A 14,094-nucleotide genomic window follows, 5' to 3' on the forward strand; every position below is an offset into this window, starting at 1 on the left:
TTGCACAATTTGTGTGTGTGTAATTTCAAGATGTGCTATATCTTCATGACAGAACATAAGAGAGATAAAGAACTTCTGAGTTTTATACTTCTTTTGCCAGTTTCCTAAATACTCTTGACCAATGTCTCTTGCATTCTTTCTTAAAAAACTGAGAATGTATTTTTTCAGTCCCATGGGAGTGCTGTGAGAATTATACAGAGATACATAGATAATTTCCAGCAAATGAAAGCACTGCTGGTTGCTGTTCCTATTACCTGTTCCTCACACTTTCTGTGACAGAACCACTGGCTGGAGCCTACCGAGCATATCACACTTCACTGTGGGAATTGCTTACATATTTTTGGACAAATTGTAGGCTATCAAATGATTAGAGAACAGATAACTCCTTCTTTTTATTTTTATTTTTTAGATTTAATTGGGGCTTCAAGTGAACAATTTTAATACACAAAATTTACCCTGTGCCTCTTGCAGCCTCACTTGAGCTGGAAGCAGGCTGAAAAGAACTGCCCTAATGTGTAACTTCTAAGTGCCTTTGATAGAAACAAGGGTTAGATGTTAAAACCAGAAATATAGGGAAAGTGAGTGCTTTTGCTAGGTATCCTTAAGAGGCAATTCTTTCTTGTTTGCAAACATTTAGTCTGTGATTAAAACATGAGAAGACTTTATTAATGGTTGAGGAAAACACAGTAACATAAGTAAATAAATGAAATATCCACACCCATCATATCTCTGGCAGCAGTTCTTTAGTTCACTTCCCTACCAAGCAGTGCCAAAATCCAAGGAGCTTTAACTCTTTGTGTTCTCCTTTTTCCCTCCACAACACTATTACTGGTTAACAGTCAATACCAACTTGGCTGATGGGTCCTGGGCTCTCCCACAGGAAGTGGTATCTACTCTGGTCCATCTACTCTGGCAACAGCAATTTATTTTTACTGTCATCACCAGACATCTCTACACCCAGATTTGATACTGATTTCCACAGATTCTGTAGAGAGTCAGCAGGAAACACCTCATTCTTGGTGTAAAATTGCCTGTGAGCCACAGCCTCATCGTGGGTTCCCATCATGGAACCACTGCTGAGACTCATTCCATGAAGATGGACATGAAGTAACAGCCTCAAGACGCAGCAGAGGAGGCTCAGGTTGGACATCAGGAGGAAATATTTCCTCACAGCGTGATGGTGCATTGCAACATGCTAATGGTGGAGCCATTGTCCCTGTAGGTATTCAAGAAACATGCTGATGTGGCACTGAGTGATAGGGGTTAGTGAGCACAGTAGGGATGGGTAGGTGGTTGGACATGATCATCTCAGCAGACTTTTCCAGCCAAATACTATGAATACTAAGATTTTAGTACATGAGAATGAACAGCACACCCAATCTCAACACATGGCTCTTGTTATATCAGTGGTGTTCCCCAGGAGAGGAAGGAAACCTTTCCCTTGTCCCCATCATCATAGCTTAATTTTATTTCTTCTGCTTATGACAAGTTCACTTAAATTTTTATCAGTTCCTAAAGATGTTTCTCTGAGGGTTTCTGCGTAAAAAGATTTTAGAATTAAATTATCTGTACATCTCTCTCTCCATTCACCACGAGCTGTTGCTCCAACTGTTGCGCCACCTTCCCATGCCTACCAGCACAAAGCAGGCAGGGACTCTGCAGCCTGGCTTCCCGCTAGCACAAGGTGGTGGTCACTGTTCTCTGTGGTTTCACACCACATACATCAGTGATTCTGAACACATTTTTCTATAGGTCTAAGTGAACTGTGTGGGACTTCTGATTAATCCTAATGCTGTTTTTCCTTCAGCTAGCTAAGAGATTTTATGTATTACACCATCCAGGAGATGTAGACTAGCCACAGCAATTTATTACATGGGTGCTTGTTATGGCAAAAACCACCTGAAGGGCTTCTGTGCTGGTTATCAAATCAAGAGAACATGTGCCTGAGCTGCTTCTTCCCCCTCGGCTCCAACAGCTTTGGGATTTTGTGGCTTTCCACAGATTACCGAACTCTTCCTCTTCCCAACGACCCATCACAGCACGGCACGTGGCCGCCGGGCCACCTTTTTTCTGCTTCAAGAATGAGCTTGACTTGCGAGCCGTTGTGCAGGTGATACGTCAGCCCGAGCGCGATCCCACATCTCCCACTCCTCAGGAGAGGCCATTCACCGTCCCGCACTCCGACGACTGCCATTTTCCACCGCTGTGACGCTCCGCTGGAGCACGGCCCCCTCGGCGGTGCGCCGTGAGGACAGCTGCGATCCCAGTGGAGCCCGGCCTGAACCGCCCAGGGAGCCGAGCCGAGCCGAGCCAGGCGGCGCACCCCTCAGCACCGGCAGAGCCCCGCGCGCAGCTCCCGTCCAGCCCTCGCACACTCCGTCTCCTCCCTCCGCCAGGGCCCGCCCGTATCCCTGCATTCCCCGCTCCGGCATCCACCCCCTCGCTTCCCTCCTCCCCTCAATCCCATCAGTAGCGGCGGCGCCCGGGCTCGGCTCCCCGCGCTGCGGCGGCGCTCGGCGGCGGCTCCCCTCCCGCCGCGGCCGCCATGTTGGGCAGCTGCGAGCTCGGCGGCGGCTGCTGCGTGTGACCGCGGGAGGGAGGCAGGGAGAAGGCGACGAGAACGGGAGGAAGGGCGGTAGGGAGGCGGCCCTCCCCGCGCCGCCGCTCGGCGCACGCACGCACACACACACACACACACGCCGGGAAGGAAGGATGCCCTTTGCCTGTTTAGGCGAGGCCGGAGGAGCATCTCCTCGCCGGCGGGAGTGAAGCCGCCGGGGCCTCCCGGCCCGCAGCCAGAGCGGGGCCGCCGCGTTCCCTCCCGCCGCAGGACGCGCAGCGGAGGAGCAGCAGGAGGAGCGGAGCGGGCGGCTATGGAGCAGCCGTGACAGGGCTCCGGGCGTTCTCCCGCCGCCCTTCGGCGCAGCAGAGGAGGAGAGGGCGGCGATGAAGACTTGAGTTTTTTCCAATCCCTGAAAGGCCTTAAAAGGAGACTCGGTAAGGAGGAGGCGGCGGCAGGGGACGGCTCCCCGGGGCAGGACGTGGCTGCGCCCTGAGGACGGGCCCCACCCCCACGGCGGCGGCGAGGGGACCGCCGGGCACTGCCCCTGCCCGGGAGGTCGAGGCCCAGGCGGCCGTGCCGCTCCCCGCCCCGTTGTTCACTCCCGACGTCAATATATATATTTATTCCGTTTTTTTTTTTTTTTCCCTCCCTTCCGATCCTTTCTTGGAAGCGAAATCCGATGCGGACGGAATGGGGCTTTTACACTTTAATGATGCAGTGGGATTCGTTTCAGGGTTGTGTTGCATGATCTGAATTTTGAATGAAGGAGAAGGACGTTTTTAAAGATATAAAAGCTTACATCCATCTATGCGCGGTAAAATCGGTGTCAGGCAGTCCTGGTGGGATTTCAGAGTGATTATTATCACTGAAGTGTCAGAAGAAGCAATCTATTTTTCCTTATTAAGCATAGTAGAAGATTTTTCTTTATTTTCTTAAATTAAAAAATTATATATACGCCTATATATGTACATATATATATACACACGCTCACACACGTAGCGTTTATCTGCGTGTGCCTGAAACTTCCCCAAGCTCAGCCTCAGGCTGGGAGCCGAGGTGGGCTGTAAATAAGGCACCACCAGGGCTTGACACTTGGTAAGAATACTGCAGGCTTCTTTTCAAACAACACCTTGAAAAGCTGGTTTTTGGATTTTTTTTTTTTTTTGGACGAAGTAATAATAATAATTAAAAAGGAAACCCCATTGCAAACAACCATGTCTGGAGAAGTGCGTCTGAAGCAGTTGGAGCAGTTTATTTTGGATGGGCCAACTCAGACTAATGGGCAGTGCTTCAGCGTGGAAACCTTGCTGGATATACTCATCTGCCTGTACGATGAATGTAACAATTCCCCTCTGAGAAGAGAGAAGAACATCCTCGAGTATCTAGAATGGGGTGAGTTGGAATGTATGTCATGTATGTCTGTCCATGTTCTTGTCTGCTTTGTTATTTATGTGTAAGAAGGGATTGTGCGGAACTTGGTGTTTCACTGGGAGGTGTTATCGTTTGTGCTGCATTTGAACGTGGTGGTGCCAAAAAGAAATCTATATTGGTTATTTATCCCTGAGTTATGCTTTTTTTTTTTTTTTAAACCTGAATCAAATTCTGGTATATGAAGTATATTTCTGTGCCTATAGGCCCAACTGTTGAGCTTTGTATCCTAGAGCTAGTGGGAATGTAGAAGAATGGAAGATAAATCCCCTGATGGCTGGAGAAAGGATCAGTAGACAACTCTCTGACTTGTATCTGCAGTCAGAGCTATGCTGCTTTAGAGTAGAAGGTGTTAATCAAAGAGAAAATCCTTTAGCTCTCTTAAAGGAAATGCTTGAAGTGTCTGTGAAAATGGAGAAAAATACATTCTTTCATATGGTGGAATTGCTGGTTTAATTACATGCAGTTGAAAAGTAGAATGAAATTGTCTCTTCACCATCCCCCATTCCATTTTCTTGTTTAATTTTAGGGGAATATTCCAGTGGCTATAGGTCTTTAAATGAGAACAAGTGGATTACAATTCTTCTAGAGTTATCGCAGAACTGGTTCTTGTTATTTTTTCTTACTTCATTTTCCTCCTCCTAAGTATAGGTGAAAAACAGAAGATGCATCTGACACAAGAGCCTTGATGTTAATGCATACTGTATGTGACCTTCAAAGTTCAAAGTCATGCTGTACTTAAGCATTTACATTCGGAACTACTTATCACATCTGGTTTGCCATAAATACATCAGCAAGCTACCTGCCTTTAGAAAAGCACATTTCAAAACATAACAGGTTAATTAGCTGGTTGAGTTCCTCCTAATGAAGTCACTGAGGAAAGACATTGTTTTGATAACTGATCTAACAACTGGAGGCTGATAGGTGTGTGTTGTGTGTGTTTTACTTTCCTGCTCCTCACTGTAGTCAGACTGACATCTGAAGGGCATCTGACTCAGTAATTAAGTTTCTTATGCTGTTCATATTGCACTTGTCTTTGTTTTCTTATTATCAGAAGGTAAAGCCTACAATTAATGCATTCTAGCTAAGGAGGAAATAGTAATTAAAGTACTTCTAAGGAATCTTCTCTTTAAAATTATGGCATACAGAAGCTATAGAAGACTTGGAAAACACACTGACTCACAGTACTTTTTGTATGTAAGAGTATAGTCTGCAGTGGGCTTAGCAAGCTGACAGCCTGTAAATAATAATAATAAATTAACCATGTCAGTAGAATTAGAATAGCGGTGTTTGGAGCCCATCTTGTTGAATAGCTGGTACATTTAATGTTATCTTTTGGAGGAAAAAATGCATTATTCTGAGGGTCTGACAGTACCTGAAGATTTCTGTGGTAGATCTTACGGGCTGCTAATGGAAAGGCTGGAATAAGGTTTCATACTGGCCTGCTTTTCCTGCTGCTTTTCTCCTTTCCAGTTATGCCTTAGCTTCAGATTAAAAGCAGTCCCTCCCATTTTCAAGATAGTGTTGCCAGAGTCCTGTGATTCCTACCAGCTTTGCTCTCCAGACTTAAAACTTAAGATGTTTCAAGAGGGTTTGTGAGGTGAAATGTGGGAGCAAAGGTTTCTAGTGCCTGCTGTTGGAAGTGTCCAGATGAATGATGTCTTTATCTGGCAAACTCTTGAGCTGTCTCTCCTGAAAGCCAGCACTCCTAGTGAAACCAACAGCCCTTGGCGTTTCTGTTCAGATGAGGGGCTCAGCAAAACGAGGTTATTATAGAAGTGCTGTGTGCTCCAGCTCTTGGGTGCGGTGAGCGGACTGTGAGCATCCTGTTCCTTGATGCCTTCGTAACCTCACATTTCTCTTTGCCAGAGAGGTGAAGCAATGTAAATGATGGATTACAGAGAGGTTATATGTGCTTTAGAAGTCAGAAGCACGCTGAGCAGTGGCAGCGGTGGAAAGCTGGCAGCCAGAAATCATACTTTCTGTCATGGCCTCCATCGGTGAATCGATGTCTAAATGCTTTTTTTCAACTTCTCTACTCGACCATTAGGGCAAATAATACCAATTTTACACCAGGGCTAACTCTTTGTTTTGAATATACTGTGTGAAATAAAGTGCATATTAATCTATTTCTCCCATCAGTGAAATAGAACTTGGTGCCTGGTATATCTTCTGGTGAGTGTCAGTGCTGTTGTGGAAAGACGTGGGTTTATGCCAAGCATTCACAAATCTGCATTATTACTGCCAGTAGTTCAGTCTGCAATTATTGGAATTGGTCTTGGAGTGGTATGAATTGTTTGTTATGTTTGTGCATTTACTAATTACAAAACACAAATTTACTCCAGAGCACTATTCATCTTCCAAAGTTCAGAATTTAAAAATTGATTTACTCCTAGAAAAAGTAATCTTACTTTCTTATGACTAATAAATATCTATTTGGTGATCACAGACTACTTTTGAATACAGTAAGAATTATTATTTTTTGGTAGCACAGTTTAGGTAGGTAGCACAGGTAGGACTGTTAGGCTGTTTAATTTTGCGGATTTTTGTTTTTTTTTTGTTATTGTTATGTATTTTTGTTTAAACTGTTCTAGGTCTGAGATGCTTCATTTCATGTGAAACTGAATGTTCACAGCACAATGTGAAATTTTGGGGGTGAAAGATTTAGAATCTATTCTAGCATGGAAAAGCTGATGTGGTCTTAGCAATAGCCACGTGACTGCTGCTATATTTAGGGAAGTTAAGAAGTTCATCTTCTGGTCCTCAGATCTTTTTAGGACTGTTTCATGAACAGTCCTAAAACTAGTTCTAGACCTCAGTAAAAAATGAAGCAAGGTGAAACAGATGAGCATCTGAGATGGTTTTTTGTCTCTTGTTTTGGATTGGTTTTCCTAGATTAGTTCAGCAAGCGGGGAAAGTCAAGTTTCTGCAATATGTCTGAGCTACAGCTTCACAGGTTTTCAGTCCCTATCAAGCTCTTGAAATGACTTCAACTTGAAGTGCCACGTTGTTTTTTTTGCGATTTAGAATCTGCATTTTAAAATCATTTTTTTATTTAAAGTGAAGACGGTTACTTTGCCCATTTTTAGACCTGATTTGCTTTGTGAAGTGTTGATGATTTGGTTTATTTTATATAGGAGCTGTAGCTGCAGAAATGCCCTTGGAAACAATCAGTGTGTTTGAGTTCTGGTAGCTAATTAGGGCACATTTTGAGATCATGGGAAGGAAACAAAACTCCTACACTTGGCTTGTTCTACTTATTTGGTGGTAGCTTTAATTTATATCTCTGTTGACAGCATTTGTGATTTAGAAATGGGATTGGCTAATTTTAGCAACCAGGGCTTACCTGAGAAAGCCATTGGGGTTCCTGGCATTTTGCTTATTCTTTTCTACATGTATATGAATTACTCACTGTTACTTAGGACTGAGGAAGGTAAATGCAGGTTCATAAGCTCAACTTGAAAGAAAAATGTGACAGAAAGTAGCTTTAGAACTTTTTTGATCTAAGAAACATCCTTTTACAGTGACACCAATTTGAAATGATTTTAAGAAGAAATTAGATCAGTTTTACTTAGAATGCATTAATAGAGAAATAGAGAGAACTCTTCAGCATATGTGAAGGTATAAGGGAAGGAAGATGCAGGAAACTACAAATGGCTCGGTGCGGTCAATGACTCAATTCAGTCTGTTCTTGTGTGAATAACACGTAAACAGTCCTTTACTGTGTTTATTTCCTTTTGGTTTTCTTTGCCTTTGGTAGATAGCTTTAATTGTTCTCATTTCATCTTTAATAGAGCTGAAATGCTGTGATATTTAGGCAGTGCTGTTATGGTCACAAAATAGACCGCCAGCTTTGCTCTCGTACTTCTGTTACTCAGATGTGCAGCGTCTCTTCTGGCCATTGAAAATGGTTCTACATCATGTAACTTTTCCCAAGACAAAGCTGTGGAGATGCTGTTGTGCTCTCTTTGTAGAGCTCTCTAAAGAAAAAAAAAATGGTATGCCAACTTTCTGGTTTGGTTTGTTTTAAAATATTATTAACAAGAGAAAACTTGCATATGGACTTCTGTACCCCTTTTCTGTTATTCATCTGTTTGTAAGTCACGAAAGAAACTGCAGACATTTTCAGATACAATTTGTTTATATTTTCTTTTTAAAAGAGACTTAAAAAAAATCCTTCACTTAGGTCATTTTTTTGCAGAGGCAGCAGCAAAATATATATATTTTTTAGAGTAGATGTTGGTACTAAGTATTATCTAGTCAATTGAAATATATTTTGCCATAGAAATGACATCTTAGGAATTATTATTGATGCCTTTCTGCTATAGTCATACAGTTGGGAACATGGCTTGGTCTGAATGATGTGAGAACAGCTATTAAATTCTATATATGAAGGAATGGGCGCATTTCCTGCCAAGGCATTCTGTGTGCTTAATCAAAGGTGAGTTGTGTCATTGCCTGCAGTGGAGGTATGTGGAAATATGGGGAACCATCTGTGTAGAAGTTACTGTGGCATTCTTGACATGCAAATTTCTGCCATTGTTAGCCATAACATGAAATTGCCCATTTGTATTAGCTGTTGCTTCTGCTGTGCATTTGAAGCTAGCAATTAAATGCTTTTTATTGATTAGTGTGAAAGGAGGTTCTTAAGTGCTGCCAAATAGAAGTGACCTCCAAATCCGTGTTACAGAACATTGTATAAACAGCGCTTATGGAGATAATAGTTTTATAATAATTTTTTAATGAAAGAAAAAAGGTATTGCTGTAAAGTACATAGAAAAAGAGTTTCACAGAATTGCAGCACGTGCACCTTTCTGTCAGGTAGCTCTGTGTTTAACCTTTGTATTTTGGTAACTGTGACCTTATGAACATTTATTTCAGTTCTGATTTTTGTCTTGTACAGAGGAAAGCAATTACTGTAAATTAATCGACGTTTACGGTGTGGTGAAGTGAACTGTGAGGCCATCCAGTTAATTCTTCTTGTTTTACTTAGGGTTAAATCCAGTTTACTGAGGAATGAGACGTTAACCCATTGTGACAAATTTGTTTTCTAAATATCTTCACAGTACCAAGACCGAGCTTTTTGCACCTCTTTTTGCTTAACTTTAAGTTGGTGAAGGAGTTTGTTGTTGTTGTGGGTTTTTTTTTGTGGTTTTTGTTCCTTTGGAATGGAGAAGGTTGGACTGGGGAGCACATACTTAGGCTGACTGGCTTCTGTTGGTGATATTCTTTTAGTTGCAAAGGAACATGCCTTGCAGAGGTAGAAAGGCTTCTATTACTTCAATTTTCAGGAATTTTAGGCATGCCTTTATTCTGTGCAGAAATTCCTAGTATGCTTTGGTCTAACAGGGACAAATGGAGAAATACTATGATTTGCTCAGTGTGCTCTCACAGCAAAGCAATCAATTCCCTGCTACTAAGGTGCTTTACATTAGTGTTAATCCGTTGGGTTGTTTGTGGGTTGGTGTAACTGTAAAAAGCACTGCTGCAGTAGGCTGAAGGTGTGTTTGTGTTCTTAACCTCTGCATAGCGTGTGACACTGAGTGTATGTGCCTTATTGAAACTCTGCAGCATCTCTGTCTTTTCTCCCCTGAATTTTACTGACATACTCTTTTGTAATTGTAGCCTATCATTAGTTCATAGTTGACTGAAAGAAGATACTATGCTGTAAGAACAGTGAACCATTTTTTCTTGGTATTGTTTAATAATTTGGAATATCCATATGTACAAAGATGCAAAGAAGCTGCCTTTCTTTTTTTGAAGCTTGATCTTATGTCCATAGATTGATGCTTGAATTCTGAATTGTAACAGCAAATTGAAGCGATTCACTTTTGTCAACCTACAGCTAAATGGTCAAGTGCTGGTGTTTTTGATATTAGATTGCAATTAAACTGCAAATAAAAATTTCCTGGTACAGAGTGGATGCAGGTTGTCCCAGTTGTTGTTGTTTTTATTCCTCACATTTTCGGAAAATTGACTTGCAAATTATACTGGACGTAACATTGCAAAATATTCACCCATACATAGCAACCCTAATGACTTTTATACTGTAAAAAATTTACCACCTCTATTGTCTATTCGTACAGTAAGCTTCTAGAATCAATTAGCTTCTGTTTGCCAAGCTATGAAACCTGGCCGTAAAAGGTACAATGCATAGATGAGCCAGATTGAGAAGAAGAGGCCAGCTCCCGGACTCCCAGCTCTCATCTCTTGGCAAGTTAGGCATATCTTCCCTGAGCACTTCTGCTTCTTCCATTTGGTTTCCTGAGTGAAGAAATAGTATATTTTGTTCTGCTCTGGTCTAACTTACATCAACATATTATTTTACTGAAATCCTCATTAAGCTCAGGAATGTGGTTGAAAATCTTTAAAAAATGTGAGTGAATTAGCTCAGTCGTGCAAGTTTTTGTTAACGGCGAGGTTTTTCTTTCAAATAATTTAAGGATGACATTAAGTGTAGAGAGAGCTGTTCAGAGTGGTCAGCTTGCTTATTTCCAGTAATGCAGCCTAATGTGCTTTACTAGTGGCCACTGGAAAAATCCCACATGAGGTGGATGCAGACTATGTAGACACTGTGTTCCGTAAATCTTCCTTATCCATACTTACCCAGACTTCCAATTTAATTTAAATTAATTTTGTTACACAGTATTGTAGGTTTCTTTTGTTCTTAAGGATTCTTTTGTTCTTAATGCTCTTTCTCACTGCATGTTTTTGAGAAGTGCTTGATCCAGAGTTTGTGTGCCTTATGAGCTACTGCAGGTTGTTTGGGGGCAGGGAGAGACCTTTCACATGGAATATTTGTTTTGCTTAGTAACTTAGTAGAAGTAGTAATTCTTTTAATGGAAAGACCAGGTGAGTTCAGAGTGGCATTCTAAATGGAAGGAAAATATTGTTTCAGTTATTAACAACTATAATTGCATTTCCCTCAAACTCTGTGGAGTTACGTTTACTGTGCTTGGGTCAGACCGGTGTTGCTTTAGCTCAGGGGCTTGGAAGTACTTCATTCTCAGGGTGGAGGATATGTGAGCATTTTTTCTGTGTAAAGTGAAATTCCTGAAGAGTATGCCCTCTCACTGTTTCCCTGTGCTCATCCTTTTCATCTTAAAATCTTTCCTCGTTTCAGCCTTTTGTGACTGCCCTCTTTGCTATTCTGCTGCCCTTCTGATGGTTCCTGCTGACCGTAATTCACTTCCACATGTGGTGTGGGACTGACTCTCAGGTCTCCTTTTTTGAGTTCTTGTTTCCTTTCTAAGCATTTTTTTCATGGATAATGTTGTTCTAAACCAAAGCTTTAGTTTGTCTTGTGCTGAGGCTACTTCTCTTCTTCCCAATGTCCATTCTCTTGCTTTCATCTGAGCAAAATCTCCGTTTATCCTTCTGATATGACCTGGATATCCTGTCTCGGTCTGAACTTCCTATGGCCAAAACCATGGCTTCTGGATTTTTTTCTTTTTTTCTCTATAGTCATCTTCAAACTTGCACGATTTTGTTGGTCAGCTTTCATAATACAGAAATTACGTGTAGAGATTGGTAACAAAAAAGCCTGTGTGTATTTCTCAGTAGATTACTTCTTCATATACAGGTGTAACCACCCGTTGTTTTCTGTGAACTCCCTGTTTATTTCCTATTTGATTCATTATGTAGCAATTGGTTTACTAACGTGAGCAGTTGGTGTATTGTAAGCTCTTGTAGAGCCGGGGGTCTGGGGCTCTTTGGTCTGGCAGCAGTTAGGATGTGATTTCTTCTGCTCCTGTGGTCTAAACTCAAAGAGATGCAAACTGAAAGCACAGTTTTATAACTTCAACACCTAAAGCTAAAATAGAGAATTGATAGAAACAGTAACAAAGACTTTTGGTACAGGAATGCAAAGTGGCTGAAGAAAAAGTGATTTGTGCTGTTGGGATGTGGTAGTTGCAAGGTATTTCATGCTGCTGCTCTTTGAAACTCTTTGGCCTTTTCCCCATCTTTTGTAAATAAAGCACTGTGTTATGAGAGTGTTTTGCAGGACACCTAGTAACAAGAAAAGGAGGAAATAGATGTTGGTATTTTAGTTGTAACTTTGCTGTTATCTTGGGTGGAGGCTGGCTGAGACCAGTCTGTCACCGCTCTCTGTTCTGCCAGTGCTTACTTGAACAAGAAGGGCATAATTCAGGCTAAAGCTAACCCTGCACAAACATGCTGAAGTCTGTCCAGCGCTGTGAAGAGGTGGTACTGGTGTTTGTAGTACAAGGAGAGGGATACCTCAAATCTATACGGCTTTGCCGGAGTTTCTGTGCTCCAAGTCCCAAGGCTGCCCCTAAGATCCCTACCGGTGTGCAAGGAGGATGTAATTTAGAGCTGAATTTTGATGTTACCAGCTTCTTCAAACGGGCGTTTGGTACCTGTCATCTCATCAGTAGCAGCCTAGTGACTTACTCTTTGAGGTGGAAAAAAGAGGGGACAGTGGGAGCAAGAAGTTGCCGATCTGCGATATGGCTGCACTCTTCTTACACTTCTACCTTCCTTTTATTCAAAACTGAGGTAACTTAATGGAATTACTCGGTGTTACTTACTGGCAGTAGCATGTTCTTGCAATCCTTGGTACTGTTGTAGAATGGAATTAGAGGAAACTCCGTTTTTCTTGACATCAGTACTTAAAATTTTGCTTCAATTTTGCCATGAAGATTTTTTCATGGTGGAGTACTCTGTTTCCAAGTGGGTTTCCTTATCTTGGTCATGTAGGTTACATTGGCACTGAACTTATTTAACAATGTGTGTGGTAATAGTAAGACTTTGAAAAGCTTCCTAAGCACTCTGTAATCTGTAGGATGTGTAACTTTTCCTAAATCCTCAATATATTCACTTTAAAAGCATGTTAAATTTCTGTTACTGCAATCTTCAAACAGTGTCAGGCTGCCATGTGGTTATTTGTAACTTGTTTAATTTTATTTTGTGAGATCTTGTGATTTTTTTTTTCCACCACCTTAATAAAGAAATAGAAGATAATGGACTATTCTTGATGATAACTGCTCATGATCAACAAAATTAAAATTTATGTTTTAATCAAGGAATTAAACAAATGTTTCTCTTTTTCTGTCACGAGTCTTTCACTGTAGTGAGAGGTAACAGCTATGGGGGATTTCTGCTCCACTCCCTTTTGATGTGTAAGGGAACCAATTTCCTGTTGCTGTCCTCAGCCTGTGGAGTCATACACTCTTATGGGGTGCATTGGTCGTTCTTAGTACTGTTCCAGTGTCAAAATCATTGCCTGTGGGAAACGACTTGAGGGAGATGGTAAATAAAGCGATTTTGGCACAGTTACAAGGATTTCTTCTTGATGTGCTGATCATTGTTTATTAGCTTTAGGAGAAGCCAAGTCAAGCAACTCAACTCCATATTTGAGTTGGGCATTAACACCTATTGTAGGTGTTTGGGGCTCCTGTGTGTGTGTTATCAATGCCATGCAGCTGTTCTGCGTCATGGAATACCTGATGGTCTTTCTCAGAGTTGTAAAATGTGACTGCAGTATTTGAAATCTGTAATTATGCTGTTCACAGACATTTTGAGCCTATGAATTTCAGCCTAGAATGGCATGAGTAGACCCAGATTCTCATCTTTCTTTCTATTTCAGTGTCCACCTCACTGTGCTGTGCCTGGCACTTCTTGTGCTGCTTTCCTCTCGTTTAGAGAAAGATGGGATCTCTGCTGAAGGGCACGTTTCCTGGGTCAGGTCTTCAGAAAGATAACTTGTCTGAATGAGGATAGATTCACTAGTGGATCTTTGAGAAAGAAGAGTGTATCTTTCAAAATGAATATGTGTAAAATAGCAATTTGGATGGTATGTGTAGAAGGCTGTGTGTGTGTGTGTCCGTGTATAGATATGGATTATGTGTATATGAAAACACTTGTGTTTTTTTTTAAATACAGTAAGCTTGTACAGACTTCAAGTGGTAGGAGTTGCCTTACAACGGTGAAACAAAATGGTGGTATCTGTCTAGTATGAAGAAGAAAGCAACTGTAAGCAAAATCCTACTCTTGCTTAATGGACGTAAGAATGATGTTAATTCACTGTTAACACAGTTTATGTTTGTTGCTGAGCTTTTAAAGTCAAACTAATTGCTTGA

General features: G+C 41.5%; 1 protein-coding gene across 8 annotated transcripts in view; it reads left to right on the forward strand.

The window, feature by feature from the left end:
- The first annotated feature begins 2,861 nt into the window (after nt 1-2,861).
- CDC42BPA (CDC42 binding protein kinase alpha) overlaps nt 2,862-14,094 on the forward strand; it is a 158,448-nt gene continuing 147,215 nt past the window's right edge. For 6 of the 8 annotated variants that reach the window (XM_085218906.1, XM_085218904.1, XM_085218907.1 and 3 more), the window contains exon 1: nt 3,139-3,955. In XM_085218906.1, coding sequence (XP_085075032.1) covers nt 3,778-3,955 — 178 coding nt within the window. In that variant the 5' untranslated portion in view covers nt 3,139-3,777. Of the gene's footprint in view, nt 2,998-3,138; nt 3,956-14,094 lie in introns of those variants that run through there. The other 2 variants (XM_085218903.1, XM_085218911.1) reach the window with 2 other exon arrangements.

Source organism: Meleagris gallopavo, chromosome 2 (assembly GCF_905368555.1).
Source record: "Meleagris gallopavo chromosome 2, MGAL_WU_HG_1.1, whole genome shotgun sequence".
Lineage (NCBI taxonomy): Eukaryota > Metazoa > Chordata > Aves > Galliformes > Phasianidae > Meleagris > Meleagris gallopavo.